Source organism: Protopterus annectens, chromosome 3.part0, assembly GCF_019279795.1.
Source record: "Protopterus annectens isolate FY-2018-M chromosome 3.part0, PAN1.0, whole genome shotgun sequence".
NCBI lineage: Eukaryota > Metazoa > Chordata > Ceratodontiformes > Protopteridae > Protopterus > Protopterus annectens.
In genome coordinates, this window is record NC_056731.1 from 1,213,299,732 (window position 1) to 1,213,322,792 (window position 23,061).

General features: G+C 46.0%; 1 protein-coding gene across 3 annotated transcripts in view; it reads left to right on the plus strand.

Moving 5' to 3' along the window:
• Nucleotides 1-23,061, plus strand: part of LOC122796716 (desmoplakin) — a 1,113,853-nt gene that overhangs the window by 605,259 nt on the left and 485,533 nt on the right. For all 3 annotated transcript variants that reach the window (XM_044065413.1, XM_044065414.1, XM_044065415.1), the window contains exons 13-14: nucleotides 17,972-18,098; nucleotides 18,783-19,002. In XM_044065413.1, coding sequence (XP_043921348.1) covers nucleotides 17,972-18,098; nucleotides 18,783-19,002 — 347 coding nt within the window. The remainder of the gene's footprint in view (nucleotides 1-17,971; nucleotides 18,099-18,782; nucleotides 19,003-23,061) is intronic.

Genomic DNA, 23,061 nt, shown 5'->3' on the forward strand with positions numbered 1-23,061 from the left:
TAAAGTTCTTTTTAAAAAATGCAGAGAGTGTGGTCACAAGCTCTCACCAGCTGATGAGCACACTCTGTGTGTTGTTTGTTTAGGGGTCTCCCATTTGTCGTCCTCCTGCGACATTTATGCGGGTTTTAACCCCAGGGCCTTGAAAGACCGTCAGGCTAAGCTGGTGGCCAAGGGTCTGCTGCCAACTTCTGCCCTAGAGTCTGCCTCGGTCTCCACTCCAGCCACTGACTTCTTGCAGGCAGGGACTCAACCTCCCGCTCATCCTGAGGCCTCAGATTCATCCCAGAAAGGTAGGGACAAGAGAGAGAGGAAGAAGCACCACAAAGAGAGGGACAGGCCCAGAAAAAGATCCCCCGACAGGGAGTCTTTCTCCAGCCCCTCTTCTAAAGTCCCCAGGTCACGTTCTCCTTGGCTCCCCTCTCCCCGTTTCTCACCGGAGCCGATGGAGCTCTCGGAGCCGAGGCACTCCCCTCAGATCCAGCCAAGACCCGCTTCGGTCGCTTCTTCTTCAAGGTCGACTCGGAGTGTCTCCGACCTTGACATGGACAGGCTGATGAGGAGGTTCATCCAGAATCAGATTCAGATGGGGGTGTTATCAGGTCCCTCTCCCATCAGAGAGGGTCCTTCTACAACTCTATTTGACCCAATCTCTCCTTCCCCGATCTGACCCAATGCTTCGGGGTTCTCAGATCCGAGGCCCTTTGGAGCTGTTGGTTCGGTGCCGACGGTTCTCGTTTCCTCGATGCTGGCCATCACCTTGAGTTCCTCGGATCTGATTTCAGATCCAGGAGACTCTCGGGGCCATGGTCAGGTAGTCGGACCCGAGGGTCGAGGTCATTCTCTTTCAGATCTCATCCTTGGTGCCCAGACTACCCTGCCTTCGGCTCCGATCCCTGCTTCGGACCCAGGGAGGGCCTCATCCTTACGGGTTACGGAGGTGGGCTCTCCATCGGCATTCGAGGCAGTGGAAAGGGTTCTCTCCCAGGGGTTGAGACCACTGCTGACCTACTCGGATCCTACCCAGACCTCCCTGTTTTTAGATTCTGCTCCCCTCACAGTCTCAAGGACAGCCCGCGCCAAAGCAACCCCGGGTTGTTCCCCCTCAGGGAACCCCCGGAGGCGTATGAGTCCTTTTCAGAAAGTCCTACTGGAGAGGAACCTCGTAAACGCAAGTATAAAAGGAGGCACTTGGACTCCCCTGAGTCCATTACCACTGATTCGGACTTAAATGAAGGAGAGGGTTCCCCCAGATCACCTCCCGAGCACGTCTCCTTTGGAGACATTATGGAGATCCTCAGCCAAAGAGGAGGTTGGTCAGCCCCCAAATCCTCTGCGGATATGTCCGTGTTTCTGGAGGCCTTTGGCATGGGCCCATCTACTTCCTGGGTTTCCCTACCAGCCGACCCTTTGGTGAACCTCATCACCACTAGGGCATGGAAGGATCCTGACACCATGGAGCCTATACCCATAAGACCGGACAAAATTCTTTCCCAGCTGTCAGATAGGCATGGTCCAAAGGAGCCCCTGTGGACGCTTTGGTGGTTGCAGCTGCCACAAAGAAGGAAATGGCACAGGAGAGTTCCTCGGTCCATCCACTAGACAAGGAGTCCAGGTCGATGGATCATTTTGGGAAGCGTATGTACTCGTCAGCGACTTTTTTTCTATCCGTGCGCTGAATTCCTTGGCACATATTACCGGACTGCAGCGTATAACAGAACTAACTGAGTCGCCCCTGGAGTCTCTGTCACAGCAGAACAAGCAGTCCTTTACTGCTTAGATGACTACACTGAAATCAGTGACAAATACATCTATGCGTCTCCTCTCCCATGCTACAGAGGAACCCGCTAGAGCTGCTGATACAGGCATTGCCTTGAGGCGACATGCCTGGATCAGACTGTCAATTTACGGACCCCTTTAAGGCGTCTTTTATTAACGCCCCTTTCGATGGATCATCCCTCTTTGGGAAGACAGTACGCGACATGCTCACCCAGAGTGAGAAGGACAGAAAGACTTTGTCTGCTGTCGGAAACCGCTTCTCTAACCCCCAGAGATCCTATTCCATGAACCAAAAGGGGCAAAAGAAGATGTGGTTCCATAAATCACAGTCTTTCCGGGACACTCAGGACTATTCGTCCCCCAGAGGCAGAGGGGGACAAGACCGATGCCGTCCCAGAGGCAGAGGGGGTCCCAGAAACTTCGGGTCTAGGGAACCCTTTTCCAACAGGCCTGCACAGCAATCCTGAGGGGTTGCCCGACTGCTCTACTCTGGAGGCAGTCGGGAGAAGATTCTCCTTACATCCAGCGGCATGGGAGTCCATTACTACAGACCGCTGGGTGTTAAACATCATATCCAGAGGCTATTCTATCCCTTTCATATCTCCCATAACTCCAGCACACCTCCCAGATGTTCCACCCGATCACAGGGAGGCCGCAGCTTTGCAGGTTTTGAAACTGTTACAAAAACGAGCCATTGAACCGGTCCCCTCCGACCAGTCCGGATTAGGCATCTACTCAAGGTTCTTTTTAGTGCCAAAGAAGACGGGGGATCTCAGGCCCATACTGGACCTGTCTATCCTCAACCTGTCGGTAGAGAAACAAAAATTCCGGATGGTCACTCTACAGTCCATTCTACCGTTTCTAAGAGAATGCGACTGGATGTGCTCATTAGACCTTTGGGACGCTTACTATCATATCAAGGTCCACAGAAGTTCCAGGAGGTTTCTGCGCTTCCGGCTAGGGGCCAGTCACTTACAATTCAGAGCCCTACCCTTTGGTCTCACCACAGCCCCCAGGGTGTTCACCAAGATAATGGCAGTCGTAGCGGCTCACCTTAGACTTCAGGGCATTCAGGTATTCCCCAACCTAGATGACTGGCTCTTCGCTGCATCCACCAAACGTGTCTTGTGCCAGGCCCTACAGTACTTTCTCAGTCTGGCTCACAAGTTAGGCATCACAATCAACCTCAACAAGTCCCACCTGGCTCCAGTTCAGGTCATAGACTTCCTGAGGGGACGGTCGGGTACTATTCAGTCAAAGATCTTTCTCACCCCGGAAAGGATAGAAAATCTCAGACTCCACGTGTCAGCTATCTCAGAGCACTCTGTAGTCACAGCAGGCGATGATGTTCATCATGTTACCCTGCTGCAGTCATCACACTGGGGTTATCTTGTCGTCAGGCGGTCCCGCAGTCAGCCGGAATTCCAAAGTCTTGGTCCGGCGTCGGTTGCTGTCGCTTCTTCCCTGACGTCAGTGCGCCAGGGGGTATATATAATGCATCCGACGCCATTTTCTTCAGTCTTTCTTGCCGCGCGGTGCCCGAAGCAGAAGCATTTCGCAAGTGCCGGTCGGCCGACTCCTGAGATTTTCGAAGTCGAATTTCAGATCCAAAGTCTTCAATAAAGCTAAGTACCCCGTTGGGGAAACTTTTCTTGCCTCAGACCGATGTCAGAAAAAGTTAACAATTGTATTTCTTGTGGGAAGCAAATACCTCATAAGGATTTTCATTCTTACTGCATACCTTGCCTAGGCCCAGACCACGACGTCACTGGTTGTCGTTTTTGTGCTAGGTTTAATAAACGTACTATAAAAAGACGCTTTGATTTCGCACAACACTTCAGTAGAAAATTTAACTACACTATGCCGTCGGAGCAACAGACTACCGGCGTGCACAAAAAATGCAAGGATAAGGACAGGCAGCCTAGACCCAAGCCAGACTCCGAGGCCTCGGCTGGTCCGGTCTCTGGTTCACCGGTCTTCAGTGAGGCTCCGACGCAGCCCCTGACTACCGCAGATCTGGAACCCGAGACAGCTTCGGAGCTTTTGGTGGAGAGTACTAGGCCGACGCAGCCATTTTGTTTAGCCCCTACCGACGACACTGCTGAAAAAGATGTTGGTGCTGCAGAAACACCTTCGGTTTCTGAAGACGTCTCCAGACCGACGACGCTCACCATAAAAACGTATCCTAAGACTAAGACTCCTATTAAACCAAAAAAGACTGCACTTCAGTCTCCAGCTCAAGGCCCCATGCCTAAGAAACAGATGCTCAAAATGGCTGAAGATTTGATCTCTTTAATCAGGGGTTCCCAACCCCCACCCGACAAAAGGCCTAGACAAGAGGAAGATTATGCCTCCTCTGAACAAGTGTCTATTTCCTCAGGCTCCTCTCAGGACCAAGATTACTCCTTCTCCCCTTATGAAGATTCTGATGCTGAGGATTCTATTCCCTCAGCTTCTCCTCCTGAAGACTACTCCTTTGGGGAAACTTTACACACTATGAGGGAACATTTTCACTGGGAAGGTCAGGACTACTCTGACTCAGACAAGGCTCAGAGAGTTTCTTTTACTCCCCCAGCACAGACCACTTGCCACCCCCCCAGCTTTATACATTGTGGATGATGTTTACTTAGAATCCAGTTTGAACCCAGATTCTCTGCCTCCTGCTCCGGCCAAACCTGACAGATGCTATAGAGTGCCTGATTCCCACAAATTTCTTAGCTATGAGGGCACTAAATTGCCAATTTCACATGCTAAAATATTAGCAATTTCTAATGTCTCAGTTAAAATAAAAAATGAGCACACTCCCTCAACAGTCTGAATTGAAAGAAATGCAGCATCTGTTGCATGCAACTGAACAGGTGGGCAAACATACTTTACAATGTGGGTTTGATTCTTTGGAGGCTTCCTGCAGAGCAGCTGTCACTGGGTCTGTTATACGTAGGCATGCTTGGTTAAAGGAACAAACTCTGCCTGATCATGTTAAAGCAAAGCTTCTAGATGCTCCCTTACAGCAGGATGTTCTTTTTGGAGTTAAAGCAGAAGAAGCCTTAAAGAAAATGGAGGATAAGGCAAAATCTATGCAGACAGTCAAACATTTCCTACAGGTACAGCCCCCTCGCTTCAGCAGAAATTGGCCAACAAAAAATTGGTCCTTTCCAGCTACTGACAGACCACAGAGGGGTAAATACAGACGTCCAAGAGGCAGAGGACAACCACAAGCCCAGTACAAACCTCGCCAATGGGGCACTGCAACACAGAAGGGAGGAGAAGACAGGTCCCAAACTACCAGAAGGCAAACTCAGTGACTTGCACCTCATCTGGCCAAGCAACACTCTCTTGGCATCCCCTTTGGGAGGAAAACTCACACTTTTTTCAGGCAACTGGCACATTGTCACAAAGGACAAATGGGTCCTAGACATAATTTCACGAGGATACAGATTCCATTTTCACACCTTGCCAATGAAAAGAGGAATGCCAAACCTGCCACAAAATCAATGGGCAGAGGCACAAAAACAAATTACAGCTCTCATGGACATGAGAGCCATTCAACTGGTACCTACTCGAGAGCAAGGCCAAGGATTTTACTCAAGACTCTTTCTAGTTCCCAGAAAGGACAATGCCTGGAGACCAATTCTGGACCTTTCAATTCTAAACACCTTCTTACAAGTACCCAAATTCAAGATGCTAACACTACAGCAGCTTCTTCCCATGTTGGGCAAGAAAGCATGGCTAGTAACGTTGGACCTCAAGGAGGCATACCTGCATGTCCCTATCAGACAAAGTTGCAGAAGATACCTCCGTTTCATTGCAGGTTCAACCCATTACCAATTCTCTGCACTGCCCTTTGGCTTATCTACTGCGCCCAGGGTCTTCACAAAATATCTGGCACCAGTAATTGCATACTGCAGATAAAGAGGAATTCAAATATACCCATACCTGGACGACTGCCTCATCCAAGCAGAAAGCAAGGACATCCTCTTACAACATCTGGCTTTTGTAAAACATCTTCTAAGTTGTCTGGGGTACACAGTAAACGAAAAGAAATCAAAACTAGTACCCTCACAAAATAGGACATTCCTGGGTGCCAGCTTGAATACAACGGTCCAGAAGGCTTATCTGATGCCAGACAAATAACTACAACTGACTCAATATTTCAAAACAATGGCAAAAATTCTGCAGGCCTTGGGCTTCATGGCATCTTGCATACTACTAATACCATTTGCAAAGCTGCATATGAGGAAATTACAGTGGTACCTAAAAAGTGTACGGTCTCAACACAGCCACAGCTTCGACACAATGATATCTCTCATTCCCTGCCTACAACAGGAGTTTCTATGGTGGTCACAGGCATGTCACCTCAACAAGGGTCAGCCTTTCACCTTGCCCCCAGCCAGGCAAACTATAATAACAGATGCATCGGACTACGCCTGGGGGGCACACATGGCAGGACAGTGCGTTCAAGGCATATGGACTGCAGATCAAAGGAATCTGCACATCAATCAAAAAGAGATGCTAGCTGTACAGAATGCTCTGACAGCCTTCAAGAATCTATTACATCCAGGACAACTTACAATAAGGACGGACAACACCACAGTAATGTGGTACATAAACAAACAAGGGGGTACACACTCCTACCCTATATGCAGGCAAGCAATGACCTTGTGGAACACAGCTCGGGCTTACCAAGTTCAGTTACAAGCTCAATTCCTGCCAGGAAAAAAGAACACATTGGCAGATGACCTCAGCAGAAACATCATGGATTCCCACGAGTGGAAACTGGATCCACAAGTATTTGCAATGATAACTCAAAAATGGGGCCTTCCAGACATAGACCTGTTTGCCAGTCCTCAAAACTATCAACTAACAAAATTTTGTACAAGGACACTTCACCATCAAGCTTGGAAAGTTGATGCACTCTCATTCAGTTGGAAAAACCTGACAGTATATGCCTTCCCTCCATTGCCTCTCCTCACATAGGTGCTTTTGAAAGTCAGAAAGGAGAGACCACGACTGATACTCATAGCCCCAGACTGGCCACGCTAGCACTGGTACCCACTATTGAGTAATATGGCCCAGGGCCCACCTTGGATTTTACCACAAATTGCCCATTTGCTCACACAGCAAAACATTCAGATTCTTCACAGCCAGCTCAAAACCTTAAATCTGGCTGCATAGCAAATCACCTAAGCATCCAGCCAGCTCCTCTTTCCCAAGCAGTTATGGATGTTATTCTGGAAGCTAGGAGGCCCAGCACCAGGAAGGCCTATTCGGACAAATGGAAAAGGTTTTGTGCCTGGAACCAAGCTAAAGGCCAAAACACTCTTCAGCCTCACATGCCTCAGATTCTACAGTATTTAACTGAGATGTTGCACAAAGGACTTTCTTTTTCTTCCATTAAAATCCATGCATCAGCTATTTCAGCCCACTACAACACAGATCCACCCTTATTTTCGCATCCACTTCTAAGGCAGTTCCTCAGAGGGGCAAAAAACATTAGGCCCCCCAGGAGAGCACCTACACCAACATGGGACCACAATTTTGTTCTGGAAAAACTTACACTACCTCCTTTTGAACCAGCTTTCTCTGCAGATCTACAGTTTCTATCATGGAAGACTGCCCTGCTGCTAGCAATAACTTCAGCTAGAAGTGTCTCAGAGCTGCAGGCACTAATGGCAGTGGAACCTTTCCTCATTTTCCATCAAGACAGAGTTTCTCTACGAACTAATCCTTCCTTCATGCCTAAGGTGGTTTCCAGTGTGGCTTTAAATGAAACCATCCACTTACCCACCTTCTTCCCAAATCCACAGAACAAAGGAGAAAGACTCCTGCATTCCTTGGACATTCACAGGCAACTTCGTTACTACTTGGATAAAACTAAGGCTTCCAGAAAATCTGACCAGCTCTTTGTATCCTATGCTACAGCTTCACAAGGGAAGGCTATATCAAAACAAACCATTTCCAAATGGATAGGACATTGCATTCATTTTTGCTATACCCATCATGGAAAACCAGTTCCTGCTATCATTAAGCCCCACTCTACCAGGGCAACAGCTACATCTACAGCCTTCCTCAGGGGGGTTCCAACCAAGGAGATTTTGGAAGCTGCAACTTGGAGTTCAGTACACACCTTTACCAAACACTTTCACTTACCACTTTACTCTAAGACTAGAGCTGGCTTCGCCACTGCAGTTCTGCAGGGCCTTCTAGCCTCCTCTAACCCTCTATAACTCCTCCACCCATCCTTAGCTTTGGGATTCTACCCAAGTGTGATGACTGCAGCAGGGTAACACGATGAACATAGTACAGTTTTGTACCTACCATAAATGTAGATGTTCGAGTGTACACCCTGCTGCAGTCCAGGTTACCCTCCCTCCATCCCCTCTGATCTAATTGGCTAAATTTCTACAATACCTTCCTCATGTATTTGCTTATAGCTGGAGGGATTTTGTGTTTGTGCAAAAATTACTTCATTTGGTACTAATTACTGACCACCTTTTTGGGGGCACCTGACATCTGGGGCAAGAAAAACTGAAGAAAATGGCGTTGGATGCATTATATATACCCCTGGCGCACTGACGTCAGGGAAGAAGCGACAGCAACCAACGCCGGACCAAGACTTTGGAATTCCGGGCGACTGCGGGACTGCCTGACGACAGGATAACGGTTAACCCAAGTGTGATGACTGCAGCAGGGTGTACACTTGAACACCTACATTTATGGTAGGTACAAAACTGTACTTTCTCAGGGCTTTGGGTTCGATGGCAGCCTCCATTTCCATTCTCCCTCTTGCACGTTTTCATATGAGAACCCTTCAGTGGAATCTAGCAGTTCAATGGTCCTGGCTAGACTTCCCGATGACTTTCCAAATCCGAATCAACCGGACATGCAGAATGTCACTCCAGTGGTGGCTTCAGTCATCAGACATACTTTCAGGGTGCAGATGTTCATCGTGTTTCACTGTTGCAGTCATTACACTTGGGTTATCCTGCTGGCAGGCTACCCGCAGTCAGCCTGAATTCCAAAGTCCTGGTTTTGCATCGGTTGCTGTCACCTCTTCCCTGACGTCAATGCACCAGGGGTATAAAAGATGCAGCTGACGCCATTTTCCCCAGTCTTTCTTGCCACGCGGTGCCTGAAGCAAAAGCAGTTCGCAAGTGCTGGTCGGCCGACTCCTGAGATTTTCGAAATTGAATTTCAGATCCAAAGTCTTAAATAAAGCTAAGTACCCCGTTGGGGAAACTTTTTTCTTGCTCCAGGCCTATGTCAGAAAAAGTTAACAATTGTATTTCTTGTGGGAAGCAAATACCTCATAAGGATTTTCATTCTTACTGTATTCCTTGCCTAGGCCCTGGCCACAACGTTGCCAGTTGTCGATTTTGTGCTAGATTTAACCAATGCACGATTAAGCATCGGTACGATTTTGCTTTTCATTATTTTGGCAGAAGGTTTAACTATATAATGCTGTCGGAACAACCGACGACCGGAATTCATAAAAAACACAAGGATAAAGAGAAGGACAAGCATCCGAGGTCCAAAACCGACGCGCCAGTTCTCAATGAGGCGCTTTCGCAGCCTCTGACTCCCGCTACCTCAGAGCCACAGGCCACCTCTGACTCCCACGTGGAGACAACTAGGCCTCTGGATACTCAAGGTTTTGCCCCTTCGGAAATTAATCCCACAGATGGGTCCGGAGCCGCTGAGCAGCCATCGGCTTCTGAGGGTGTCTTCAGACCTACACAACTTTATATAAAGCCAACATCAGCATCCAAGACAAAGTCTAAAACAGTTTTAAAGACAAGGAAACAAGTACAGCATTCTCCAGGACAGACTTCTATGCCTAAGAAACAGATGCTCAAAATGGCCGAAGACCTAATTATTTTGATCAGGGGTTCCCATCCCCCTCCTGATAAGAGGCCTAGGCAAGACACTGAATATGATTCCTCTGATCAGGTTTCCATTTCCTCTGATTCCTCTTCAGAACAGGGATATTCTATTCCTCCCTATGAGGATTCTGATGCTGAAGATTCTATTCCTTCAGCTTCTCCTCCTGAGGACTACTCATTTGGGGAAACCCTGCATACCACGAGGGAGCATTTCCACTGGGAGAGCCAAGATTATTCCGATTCTAAGAAAAGGCTTAGAGACTTTCTTTTACTTCCTCAGCACAGACCTCTTGCAGTTCCCCCTGTTCTAGACATAGTAGATGATGTATTTTCAGAGTCCGGCCTGTCTCCAGACTCTTTACCTCCTGCTCCTGTTAAGCCAGACAGATACTGCAGGGTTCCAGGCTCCCATAAATTCCTTTATAAAACCCTGCTGCTGACCCAGAAACTATTTCACAGGGTCCCAAAGGGGGGGTCAAGGCTGCTACTGCTAAAAACCCTGTCCCCTCGGATAGAGATTCTAGGGCTCTGGACAGACGGGGGAAAAAAAGTTTACACTTCTGCTACCTTGGCTGTAAGGGCTATAAATTGTCAATTTCATATGCTCAAATATCAGCAATACTTAATGTCTTTGTTACAACAAAAAATGTTTACAAATTCTGAATGTTCTGAGAACAAAGATTTGCAGGATTTATTGCATGCAGCTGAACAAGTGGGAAAACATACTTTGCAATGTGGCTATGATTCACTGGAGGCCTTATGCAGGGCCGCTGCTACACGTTCTGTTATTAGAAGGCATGCTTGGTTAAAGGAACAGAATCTGCCTGATCATGTTAAAGCAAAATTATTGGATGCTCCATTACAGCATGATACTTTGTTTGGTGTTAAGGCAGAAGAGGTGTTGAAGAAAATGGAGGATAAAGCTAAATCTATGCAGACAGTAAAGGATTTTTTACAGGTACAGCCACCCAGATTTAGCAGGAACTGGCCCTCTAAGAATTGGTCCTTTCCAGTGTCAGACAGACCATAAAGGGGCAGATACGGACACCGTAGAGGCAGGCAACAGCCCCAGGGCTCATACAGGCCCAAACAATGGGGTGCTTCTACCTCCAAAAGCAGATTAGACAAATCACAGCCTTATAGAAAACAGTCCCAGTGACTTCCCTCTGCCAATGCCAAGCACTTATTTTTTGGCAGCACCCTTAGGGGGAAAGCTAGCACTTTTTTCACAAATCTGGCACAAGATCACCCAGGAAAAATGGGTCTTAAATATAGTCTCTCAGGGCTACAGGTTCCACTTTCACACCCTTCCAAAGGTAAAAGGTATGCCAGACCTGCCACACAATCAATGGGCAGAGGCACAAAAACAAGTTTTATCTCTCATGGACATGGGGGCTATTCAGCCAGTGCCACAACAAGAGCAGGGACAAGGACTTTACTCAAGACATTTCTTAGTACCAAGAAAGGACAAAGTCTGGAGACCAATTCTGGACCTGTCTATTTTAAATACTTTTCTGGACGTCCCAAAATTCAAAATGTTGACTCTACAGCAGCTTCTACCCATGCTGGACAAGAAGGCTTGGCTTCTAACTTTGGACCTCAAAGAGGCATACCTGTATGTCCCATTCAGACAATCTTGCAGAAGATACCTCAGATTCATAGCTGGCTCAATGCACTACCAATTCTCTGCACTGCCCTTTGGCTTATCTACTGCGCCCAGGGTCTTCACAAAATGCCTGGCACCAGTAATTGCATTTTCAGACAAAGAGGAATTCAAATATATCCCTACTTGGACGACTGCCTTATTCAAGCAGAGACCAAAGATATTCTACTACAGCATCTGGCGTTTGTAAAAAGACTACTAATTAGCCTAGGGTACACAGTAAACGAAAATAAATCAAAACTAGTACCCTCTCAAGAGATAATATTCCTGGGTGCAAGCTTAAATACAACTGCCCAGATGGCTTATCTCACGCCAGACAAACAAAGGTAACTGACTTCTTACTTCGAAAACATGGCAACAAAAACCCGGTTATCTGCAAGAAAAATTCTGCAGGCTCTGGGCTACATGGCATCCTGCATTCTACTAATTCCATATGCAAGACTGCATATGAGGAAACTACAGTGGTATCTAAAAAGTGTTTGGACTCAACATTGCCACAGCCTGGAAACAGTAATTACTCTCATTCCCTGCCTGCAACAGGAGTTTTGATGGTGGGCACAGGCCTGTCACCACAACAAGGGACAGCCATTCACTGTACCCACTGCCAGGCAGACACTAACAACAGATGCATCAGATTATACCTGGAGGGTGCACATGGCAGGCAAATGTATTCAGGGCACATGGCCCACAAGCCAAATGCATCTGCATATCAATCAAAAAGATGCTAGCTGTACAAAATGCCCTGACAGCCTTCAAGGACCTACTTCATCCAGGACAATTGCTGATAAAGACGGACAATACTACAGTCATGTGGTACATAAACAAGCAAGGGAGCACACATTCCTACCCCCCTCTGCAGACAAGCCATGACTTTGTGGAACACAGCATTGACTTATCAAGTACACCTGCAAGCACAATTCCTGCCAGGAAAGACAAATACTTTGGCAGACGAACTAAGCAGAAACCTCATGGATCCTCATGAGTGGAAACTAGATCCACAAATCTTCAGCATGATAACAGGGAAATGGGGATGCCCAGACATAGATCTATTCGCCTCCCCTCACAACTGCCAGCTACAGAGATTCTGCACTCGGACTTATCACAAGCAAGCATGGAAAGTGGATACCCTTTCATTCAACTGGAAAGCCCTTACAGAATATGCCTTCCCTCCTCTGTCTCTCCTCCCCAAGGTACTCCTAAAGGTCAGACAAGAGAAGCTAAAAATGATACTGATTGCCACAGACTGGCCACGCCAGCACTGGTACCCAATCCTAAAGAGCTTGTCTCAAGGCTCAGACTGGACATTACCTCTAATTCCGCATTTGCTGACCCAACAGAACAAACAGATCCTACACAGCCAACTCAGAACCCTATATCTAGCTGCATGGCGGATAATGTAACCATTCAAAACACACCTCTCTCTAAAGCAGTTGTGGATGTTATTTTGGAGGCCAGGAGGCCCAGCACCAGAAAATCTTATGCAGAAAAATGGAAGAGATTCTGTGCTTGAAACCAGACGCAGGGAATTGACACGCTTGTACCAAATATTCCTCAGATTTTGCAATACCTAACTGAGATGCTGGACAAAGGCCTATCCTTCTCATCAATTAAGATCCATGCCTCTGCCATTTCAGCTCAGTTCTGCGGTAGCGCTGTCACCTCACAGTAAGACGCTGTCCGGTTTGACTCTCAGCAAGAGCTTCTTCTGCGTGGAGACATGCATGAATGGGCGTACCTTCGTTGAAGGTTGTGCATTAGGGCTGGCAACTCAGCACGTAAAAATCAACTGCCAATCATTAGCGGACCGGAGTTCCGCTGTGGCGACCCCTAACTGGGAAAAGCCGAAAGACACAACAACAACAACAATATGGACCCACCTATGTTTTCTCATCCACTGCTAAGACAGTATCTTAGAGGGGCCAAAAACATAAGACCCACAAGGAGAGCTCCAATACCTGCATGGGACCTCAATTTTGTCTTGGAAAAACTCAAACTGCCTACTTTTGAGCCAGCCAGTACAGCGGAGATAAAATACTTCTCATGGAAAACAGCTCTTCTCCTAGCAATAACTTCAGCAAGAAGAGTCTCAGAGTTGCAGGCACTAATGGCTGTAGAACCTTTTATTATTTTCCATCAGGGCAGGGTTTCTCTAAGGACAAACCCGACATTTATGCCTAAAGTAGTGTCCAGTGTGGCTCTTAACCAAACCATACATTTGCCTACCTTTTATCCAAACCCACGGAATAAGGGGGAGAGACTTCTACATTCTTTGGACATACACAGACAGCTACGCTTTTACTTGGACAAAACTAAAGCTTTCAGAAAAACTGAGCAACTCTTAGTGGCATATGCTGCAGGTTTGCAAGGAAAAGCTATCTCTAAGCAGACTATTTCAAAATGGATAGGCCACTGCATTTGTTTCTGCTATTCACAACATGGCAAATCAGTGCCCAAGGGCATTAGGCCACATTCTACCAGAGCAGCAGCCTTCCTCAGAGGAGTACCAACCAAGGACATTTTGGAGTCTGCAACCTGGACTTCAGTGCACACTTTTACAAAGCACTACCACTTACCTCTTTACTCTAAATCCAGAGCAGGCTTTACCACTGCAGTTCTGCAGGGCCTCATAGCCACTCCAAATTCTATTTAGGCCCAGCCACCCAACCTCAGTTTTGGGATTCAACCCAAGTGTAATGACTGCAACAGTGAAACATGATGAACATAGTACAGTTGTGTACCATAAATGTAAATGTTCGAGTGTATTCACTGTTGCAGTCCAGGTTACCCTCCCTCCATCCCCCTTTTTTCATTGCTGGGTCTTACCTGTACCTCTCTATTCTATACAACCTATGTTGTGTATTTGCTTTTCGATGAAGGTTATGTGCATGCTTTTTTATGATCATAATGTTTTTAGCCTACCCTTTTGGGGGCACCTGACATCTGGGGCAAGAAAAACTGAAGAAAACGGCGTTGGCTGCATCTTTTATACCCCTGGCGCACTGACGTTAGGGAAGAGGCGACAGCAACCGACGCCGGACCAGGACTTTGGAATTCAGGCAGACTGCGGGTAGCCTGCCAGCAGGATAACCCAAGTGTAATGACTGCAACAGTGAATACACTCGAACATATACATTTATGGTAGGTACACAACTGTACTTTTTCTAGCCCCGACGGCCCAAGCCACGGTGATCACAGATGCCTCCCAGCTCGGGTGGGGGAGGCACTTCCTGGGAAGAACAGTCCAAGGCACGTGGTCCCTACTAGAGACCAAGCTGCACATCAATGTCCTGGAGATGAGGGCAGTGCTTTTAGTGTTGAAAGCCTTCCATCCTGCCTTACCTCCAGGGACAGTGGCCATTCAATCAGACAACATGTCAGTAGTCTGGTATATCAACAAGCAGGGAGGGACCCAATCCTACCCTCTTTGTCACGAGGCTATGAGAGTTTGGGAGGGGGCCATATCCACCAACCGGTTTCTGATAGCAACGCATATCCCGGGATGCTCCAACATTTTAGCGGACAGTCTAAGCCAGGCAATCCTTCTGCCTTACGAGTGGTCTCTAAATCCATCAGTGGTGAAGAGAATCTTCCTCGTATGGGGTCAACCTTGCTGCGACCTCTTCGCGTCTCCTTCCAACATGAAGTGCAGCAACTTTGCTCTGATCCCCCCTTTAGAGGATGTCCCAAGGGACGCTCTAGTCCATGCTTGGCCTCCCGAGTTACTTTATGCTTATCCCCCGTTACCTCTGATACCGAAGTTCCTTCAGAAAGCTTGCCGGTTGCAGTGAAAAGTCATTCTTATAGCTCCCTTCTGGCCTCGCTAAGTGTGGTTTCCCTTCCTGTGGTCTCACCATTTGGCTCCTCCATGGACTCTAGATTCATACCCGAATCTACTTGCTCATCCTTCAGGCTTGCCCCTGCCCAACCTGGACAGTCTCAAGCTGACGGCGCGGCTGCTCCAGTTTCCATGATCATCAGGACTCCCGGACTTTCATCCCCTGTTAAGACCATTCTGGTAGCATCTCTCAAAGCCTCCACTAGGAAACTCTACAGTAGCAAGTGGAGACGTTTTTCCGTTTGGGCCTCTCAACGCTCAGAACCCTTTTACAGCCCCCATTCCAGTCATTTTAGATTTTTTGGCTGGTCTCTTTCAATTGGGCACAAGTTCTTCCACCATCAAGGTTCAACTGGCTGCCATCTCTAATTTCCATGTAGGTGAAAATAAGGTTGCTCTGGCCTCTGCCAAGTTGTGTAAAGCTTTCCTGAAGGGCACCTTTCTCTTGCGACCTCCAGTTAAAGAGACAGTTCCTCCCTAGGATCTGACTTTAGTCCTTCAAGCATTGACCTCTCCGCCTTTTGAACCTGCCGGTTCAGTCCATATGAAATTCTTGTCTTGGAAGATGGCGTTCCTGGTTGCCATCACCTCAGCTAAAAGGGTTTCAGAGTTACAGGCCTTCTCCTCCATGCCCCCCTATTTGATTTTTCACAAGGACAGGGTCTCGCTGCGTACAAACCCCTCCTTCCTTCCCAAGGTGTCCTCAGCAGCCAATATTAACCAATCTATAAACCTGCCAGTCTTCTTCCCAAATTTCCAAAATAAAGGCAAATATAGACTCCATTTATTGGACGTCCATAGACAGCTTTGTTTTTACCTTCATAGGACTAAACCCTACCAACTGTTTGTCTCGTTTTCAAAACCATGTTTGGGCAAAGCAGTTTCGAAAGTGTCCTTAGCAAGGTGGATCACTCTTTGTATTGCACAAGTATACAAGGACAAAGGCTTATCTCCTCCTGGCTCACTGAAGGCTCATTCCACTAGATTAGTGGCCACTTCTGCAGCTTTCTGGTCAAAAGTACCTTTAGATGATATCTGTGTGGCAGCCACGTGGGCCAATTCGCATACAATTATCTCCCATTATAAATTAGATTTGATTTCTAGAGGGAGAGCATCCTTTGGATCTGTGGTGCTCAGAAATATCCTTCCATAAGGGCCTCCCAGGAATACTAGTAGCTGGGGACTCTGTCCCATATGTGAAGAAAGATTGAAGTTAACTACTTCAGATAAAGAAGTTATGTACTCACCATAACGTTCCATCTGAGTAGTTAGACATCATTCTTCTGCACCTTCCCTCCCTCCCTCCATCCCCCTCACTATTCAGGTCTTATCCTGTTTGGATTGTGGGTTACGTTGCTAGTTAGTGACAGCAAACTCGATCTGGGGTTAGTCGGGAGGAAGTGATGTATTATAGGTAGGGGAGGAGCTCGGAGCTGATGCTTGTAAAAGTTTTGCCGGCTCGGATCCGAATACCCATATGTGCAGAAGAATGAAGTCTTAACTACTCAGATGGAACATTATGGTGAGTACATAACTTCTTTTTTCCTCTTGCCCCCTGACTGCCTGTCCCAAGCCTTTACAAGATTGTCTTCTGCTTTCTTACACGTATGCCTGAATCACTGTAATTAGTTTTCTTTGACCTTCCCTGCAATTGGGGCTACTTTGGCTTCTGCTCCAATGTCCTCATTGCTTTGTCTATCTTACAGTGTGCATACTACCACCCATCTCTATCACCTCTGGCTTCCTCAACTGCTCTGCCTTCACTGCCCAGGTTTCTGTACCATACAGTTGTAATGGTCACACCAGTGTTTTGTCTACCTTACTTTTGATTTCCAGCTTCTGTGGCATTCGTCTGTCACATACTGCCCCTGCCACTCGGTCCCATTTGGCTGCAGCCCGCCTCATTCTAGCTTTGATGTCCTCATTTAGACTTCCCTTCTGCTCAGCCATCCCTCCCAGATACAGTTCTTCTATTTTCCCTTCTTTCTCATGTCTAGGCTTCTTCAGCTTTCCAAACGAATGATGGTCAGCAACGAAAAAAAAGATGACCTTTGTAGAAGTGTAGGGCAAAAAAATGAAAATAACTGTACCAAACCACCAAATTTTTAATAAAACATAAGGACACAAAACTTTTGAGACAATCTCTTTCTCAGTGAAAAAAATTAAATAAACGAGTTTACCAATCATTCAATAGTCATTTAAGCATGAATACTTTAAAAGTAATGCATACATTAGCTAAAAGGCAATTCATCTGTGTTCCTTCCTTACTATAAATTATGAGCAAAAATTAAATCATATTTTCTTTCAGTATAAGAATAGGTTTTAAACTGGCTGCTTTATTCAAGCCTGGCTAGACATCTGATCTCAAATAATTTATCCATCTGTATTCAGCAAGCTGAACTAATAAGTCACTGTCACCATTTCTCATGTGTATAACTCTAAAATTGAACACGTAATCATGCCCCTTTTCTTCAATGTGTTTAAATAATCCATCAGTATTTTACTTTCTTCTGATATCAGAGTGATGTTAGCATATTCTTTCTTTTGATAATGATTTTCTCCAACATAGAAACATTTTCACTTCACACAGGTAGCAAGAAAACATTTTTGTACATCCAGTCACTGAAAGAAAATTGTGTTTTAGCAGTTTTGCAACATGTACAACTGAAAAATGTTGTTTAACTGTTCCAGAAAGTACACCTGCACAATAGTGTTGTTTAAAATATCTGTACAAAGAATTTTACTTTGAAATGCATGTATAAAAGTGGCATTGTTTTTATCTATGGAGTTCTGACTTTTAACTTTGGTCTGCAGGATTGAACAGTATTATGAAGCCATTTTGTCACTTTGGAATCAGCTTTACATTAATATGAAGAGCTTGCTGTCTTGGCTGTACTGCAAGATTGACATTGAGGCAATTCGCTCCATGACTCTTTCTAAGGTACACTTTCTTACGTCTCTGTAGTGAATAACAACCTCTTAGTTTTGTTAAAGGAAAGAACTGTTTTATTTCTCTGGTTTTACTAACACAAATTGTTTTTCTGTGTGTAGAAATACATGCTGTAGAAAGTATAGTTGTGACTTCAGGATCAAAAAAGACTGGATGCAGTTCATTTATTTAATAAGAGTAAAAACTTCAAGTCTGTAGACTTGTTTCAAAAGGGACTCCTTGCCCTTTGAAAGAGTCTTGTATTATTCAGTACTGCTGTCAGTATATGAACATAAGTTGTAGGGTAGTTGTCTTTTCTGTGACATTCTAGAACTCCTGAGATACTGGCAAATATGTGAGTCGAACCCCTCACTTAACTGATTCATACCTGCTACCATGATTACTTCTCTCCCCGATCTATAGTCTGTATCTCATCACCAATAAGTAAAATGAAATCCCAATTTTTCTGTAACACTTTTCCTGTTGTGAAAATGAAATCCTGATTTTATCTGATAAATTTCCTGTTAGTAGCAGAAAGTACTCTGATGTATAAAAATGTCTGGGATGTCCACAGTCACAGTTACTTCTTACATATGGCTGTTTTACATGGATTGCTCTACTCTGCTGTGCGCCCTGGAAATAGTATTTTGAAATTCTTATCTGAAGCCTTGCTTGTTTTCTTTCTGCCTGTTTCAGTTGAAGAACATGCGTCCTGAAGAATACCAGAAAGTCGTCACAGATCTAGAATACCATTACCAAGAATTCCTGAGGGACAGCCAGGGCTCAGAGTTGTTTGGGGAAGAAGAGAAGAGAGAAGTCCAGACACAGTTCACAGATGCTCAGAAGCACTACCATCTCTTAATTGTTCAACTGCCATCATACCAGGGTCAAATACTAATTAAACAACCGACAACAGGTTAATGCTTTAATTTATTTGCACCAACTTAATTGGAAATGTACACTGCAACCTTAAATTTGCTTGCATTTTTTCTACATTGTCTGCAGTGTTGTATCCAAAAAAATTATAACTAGACAGATGTTCTTCGTGTTTCACTGTTGCAGTCATAACTGCAGGGTACTCCTGCCGGCAGGCAGCCGGAGGTCGGCCAGAATATCAAAGTCTGGGTCCGGCGTCGGCTGTATCAGCAAGTACCCTGACGTCAGAACGCATGGGTATAAAGCTGACAGCCGACGCCATCTTCTCCAGTCTTTCTTGCCGTGCGGTGCAAAGCAGTTCGCTAGTTGTTGGTTGGCGTTTTCAAGACAACGTGGTGTGATTGTCGTCGGTCCGAAGTTTTCTACTTCTCTTCTCAAAGCTAAGTACCCCATTGGGGAAACCTTTTTCTTGCTCCTCCGATGTCAGAAAAAGTTAATAATTGTTTATCATGTGGAAAACAAATACCTCATAAAGATTTCCACTCTTACTGTCTACCTTGCTTAGGCCCTGACCACGACGTTTCTTGCTGTCGGTTCTGTTCCAGGTTTAATTCTCGCACTATCAAGCGTAGGTACGATTGGGCCTTGAATTACTTTGGAAGACGATTTAATTATAGGATGTCGTCGGATACTTTACTGACTACCGGAATACAGAAGAAACGCAAAGACAAGGACAGGCCTCTGAGGTCCAAACAGGATAATTTGCAGCCGGAGCCAGCTTCGGGTTCGGCGGTCGTCAGTGAGGCGCTTTTGCAGCCCCTGTCGTCCGCCACTTCAGAACCGATGGCCGACACGGACTCCCATGGGGAGCCATCTAGGCCTAGTAATTTGTCTGCTGCAGGACCTTCGGACGTCGCTCCTTCAGATGGGTCCGGAACCGCTGTGCAGGTACCGGCTTCTGAGGGGTCTTCAGGCCTTCACATATTACTATTTCCACAAAGACAAAGGCTAAGTCAAAGACTCCTGTTAAACCCAGACTTTCTGCTCAAGCTTCTTCGGATTCAGCTCCTAAGACTCAGAAGCAATTACTACGGATGGCTGAGGATTTATTAACTATGATTAGGGGCTCTCACCCTCCTCCTGAGAAAAAGCCTAGACAGGATATCCCTTATGATTCCTCTGATCAGGCTTCTGTATCTTCTGTTTCTTCCTCTGATCAGGATTACTCTTTTCCTCCTTATGAGGATTCGGATGCAGAGGATTCTGTTCCCTCTGCCTCTCCCCCTGAAGATTTCTCTTTTGGGGAAACCTTGCATGGATGAGGGAGCATTTTCATTGGGAAGGTCAGGATTATTATGCTTCCAAAAAGAGACTTAGGGAATTTCTTCTTCTCCCTCAACACAGGCCTTTAGCTATTCCTAACTATGCCTTCTCTGAAGCTAACTTGAATCCTGATTCCATGCCGCCTGCTCCTTCTAAGCCTGATAGATTTTACAGGGTCCCTGATTCCCATCAATTCTTATTTAAGAACCCTTCTGCTGATCCTGAAACTATTTCGCAGGGTTCCAAGGCTGCCAAGGCCGCCTCCTCTAAGAATCCTATCCCCTCTGAAAAGGATTCTCGTGCCTTGGACAGGTGGGGCAAAAAGGTTTATACTTCAGCTACCCTTTCTATTAGAGATTTAAATTGCCAGTTTCACATGTTTAAGTATCAACAGTTTCTTTTATCTGTTTTAAAACAAAGGCTTTCTACCTTTCCTGCATGTGCTGAGGACAAGGAATTACAGGATGTGTTGCATGCAACTGAACAAGTTAGCAAACATAGTTTACATTGTGGTTTTGATGCCTTAGAGGCTTCTTGCAGGGCTGCCTCTGGTACTGTTATCAGGAGACATGCTTGGCTTCGTGAGCAGAATTTACCTGAACAAGTTAAGGCTAAATTGCTAGATGCCCCTGTTCAGCATGATGTCTTATTTGGATCTAAGGCTGAGGAGGTTATTAAAAGATGGAAGAAAAGCCAAGTCTATGCAGACTGTAAAAGATTTTTGCAAGTGCAGCCTCCTAGATTTTCCAGAAATTGGCCCTCCAAAAATTGGTCTTTTCCCACTTCTGACAGGCCTCAAAGGGGAAGATATAGACGCTCCAGAGGTAGGGCGCAGGCTCAGGCCTCTTACAGATCTAGACAGTGGACTGCTTCTTCACCTAGAAGGGGAGAAGACAGACCTCAAACCCAAAGAAAGCAGACCCAATGACTCCCTCTGTTGGGCTTCAGGTCCTCCTTCCCTGGATGCCCCTCTCGGTGGAAAACTTTCTCTTTTTTACCAAAATTGGACTCACATTACCCAGGACAAATGGGTGTTAGACGTGATTTTGAAAGGCTACAGTTTCCACTTTCACACTCTGCCAAGGCCTTCCGGCTGGCCAGATCTGCCAAAACATCAATGGACAGAGGCCTTAAATCAAGTGGATGCTTTATTAGCCTTAAGAGCCATAGAACCTGTTCCACCTGTAGAGGTGGGGAAAGGTTTTTACTCAAGACTTTTTCTGGTCCCAAGAAAACAAAACTCCTGGAGACCTATTCTGGACCTCTCAATATTAAACACCTTTTTGGAAATTCCAAAATTCAAGATGCTTACACTTCAACAACTTCTTCCAATGCTCTCACAAGATGCTTGGATGGTAACATTGGACTTAAAAGAGGCTTACTTACACGTCCCCATAAGGCAACAATGCAGAAAGTACCTCAGATTCAAGGCAGGCTCGAGACACTTCCAATTCTCTGTACTGCCATTTGGCATATCTACTGCGCCCAGAGTTTTTACCAAATGCCTGGCTCCAGTAGTAGCTTACTGCAGACTTCAGGGGATTCAGATTTACCCCTCTCTGGACGACTGTCTAATTCAGGCAGACAACAAAGACCTTTTACTTCAACACCTGCATTTTGTTCAATGTCTTCTCCTACTTCTGGGATTCTCAGTGAACACAAAAAAGTCACATTTGATTCCTTCTCAACGAATGACCTTTTTGGGAGCTCTTCTAGACACAAGTTTACAGATGGCCTTCCTTACTCCCGAAAAACAGTTACAGCTGGCTTCAATCTTCAAGACCTTGTCAACATTGACTCAGCTCACTGCAAGGAAATTCCTGCAGGCTTTGGGCTACATGGCCTCTTGCATCCTGTTGATTTCAAATGCGAGGCTTCACATGAGGAAACTTCAGTGGTACTTAAAGAGTGTATGGTCTCAGCATTGCCACAGTCTGGATACAATGATTCCACTGATTCCCTGCCTCCAGAAGGAATTCCTTTGGTGGTCCAGGGTGTGTGTTTTGAACGAAGGGAAGCCCTTTCGTCTTTCTCAACCTACTCAGATCATAACCACGGATGCCTCAGATTATGCTTGGGGAGCTCATTTTCTAGACAAATGCCAACAGGGTTCTTGGACAAACAAACACCTTCTATGGCACATCAACTTGAAAGAAATGTTAGCAGTCCAAAATGCTCTTCTAGCCTTCCAGACTCTTTTGAAGCCAGGACCTCTGCTAATTCGAACAGACAATACCACAGTCATGTGGTACATAAACAAGCAAGAGGGCTCTCACTCTTACCCCCTTTGCAGACTTGTCATGACCTTATGGGACACAGCCCTAAATTTGAATCTGGATCTTCAGGCACAGTTCATTCCAGGAAATCAGAATCTCTTAGCAGACAGCCTAAGCAGAAACATTTTGAAAACTCACGAATGGATGTTGGACCCCAACTTATTCAGCAAGATAACTGCAGTTTGGGGCTGTCCTCAGATAGATCTGTTTGCATCCCATCTCAACCATCAGTTGCCTCTCTTTTGCACCAGGTCCTTCCACAAGACAGCTTGGAAAGTGGATGCCCTGTCCTTCAGCTGGAGGAATCTTGCGGGATATGCCTTCCCTCCTCTTCCTCTTCTGCCTTGGGTATTGCTAAAGATAAAGCTGGACAAACCCAGACTGATAATTTTGATAGCTCCAAATTGGCCTCGTCAGTTTTGGTACCCAACTCTACTGCACCTTTGCTTGGAACCCACTTGGAGTCTTCCTCTGACCCATTCTCTACTGTCCCAGCATCA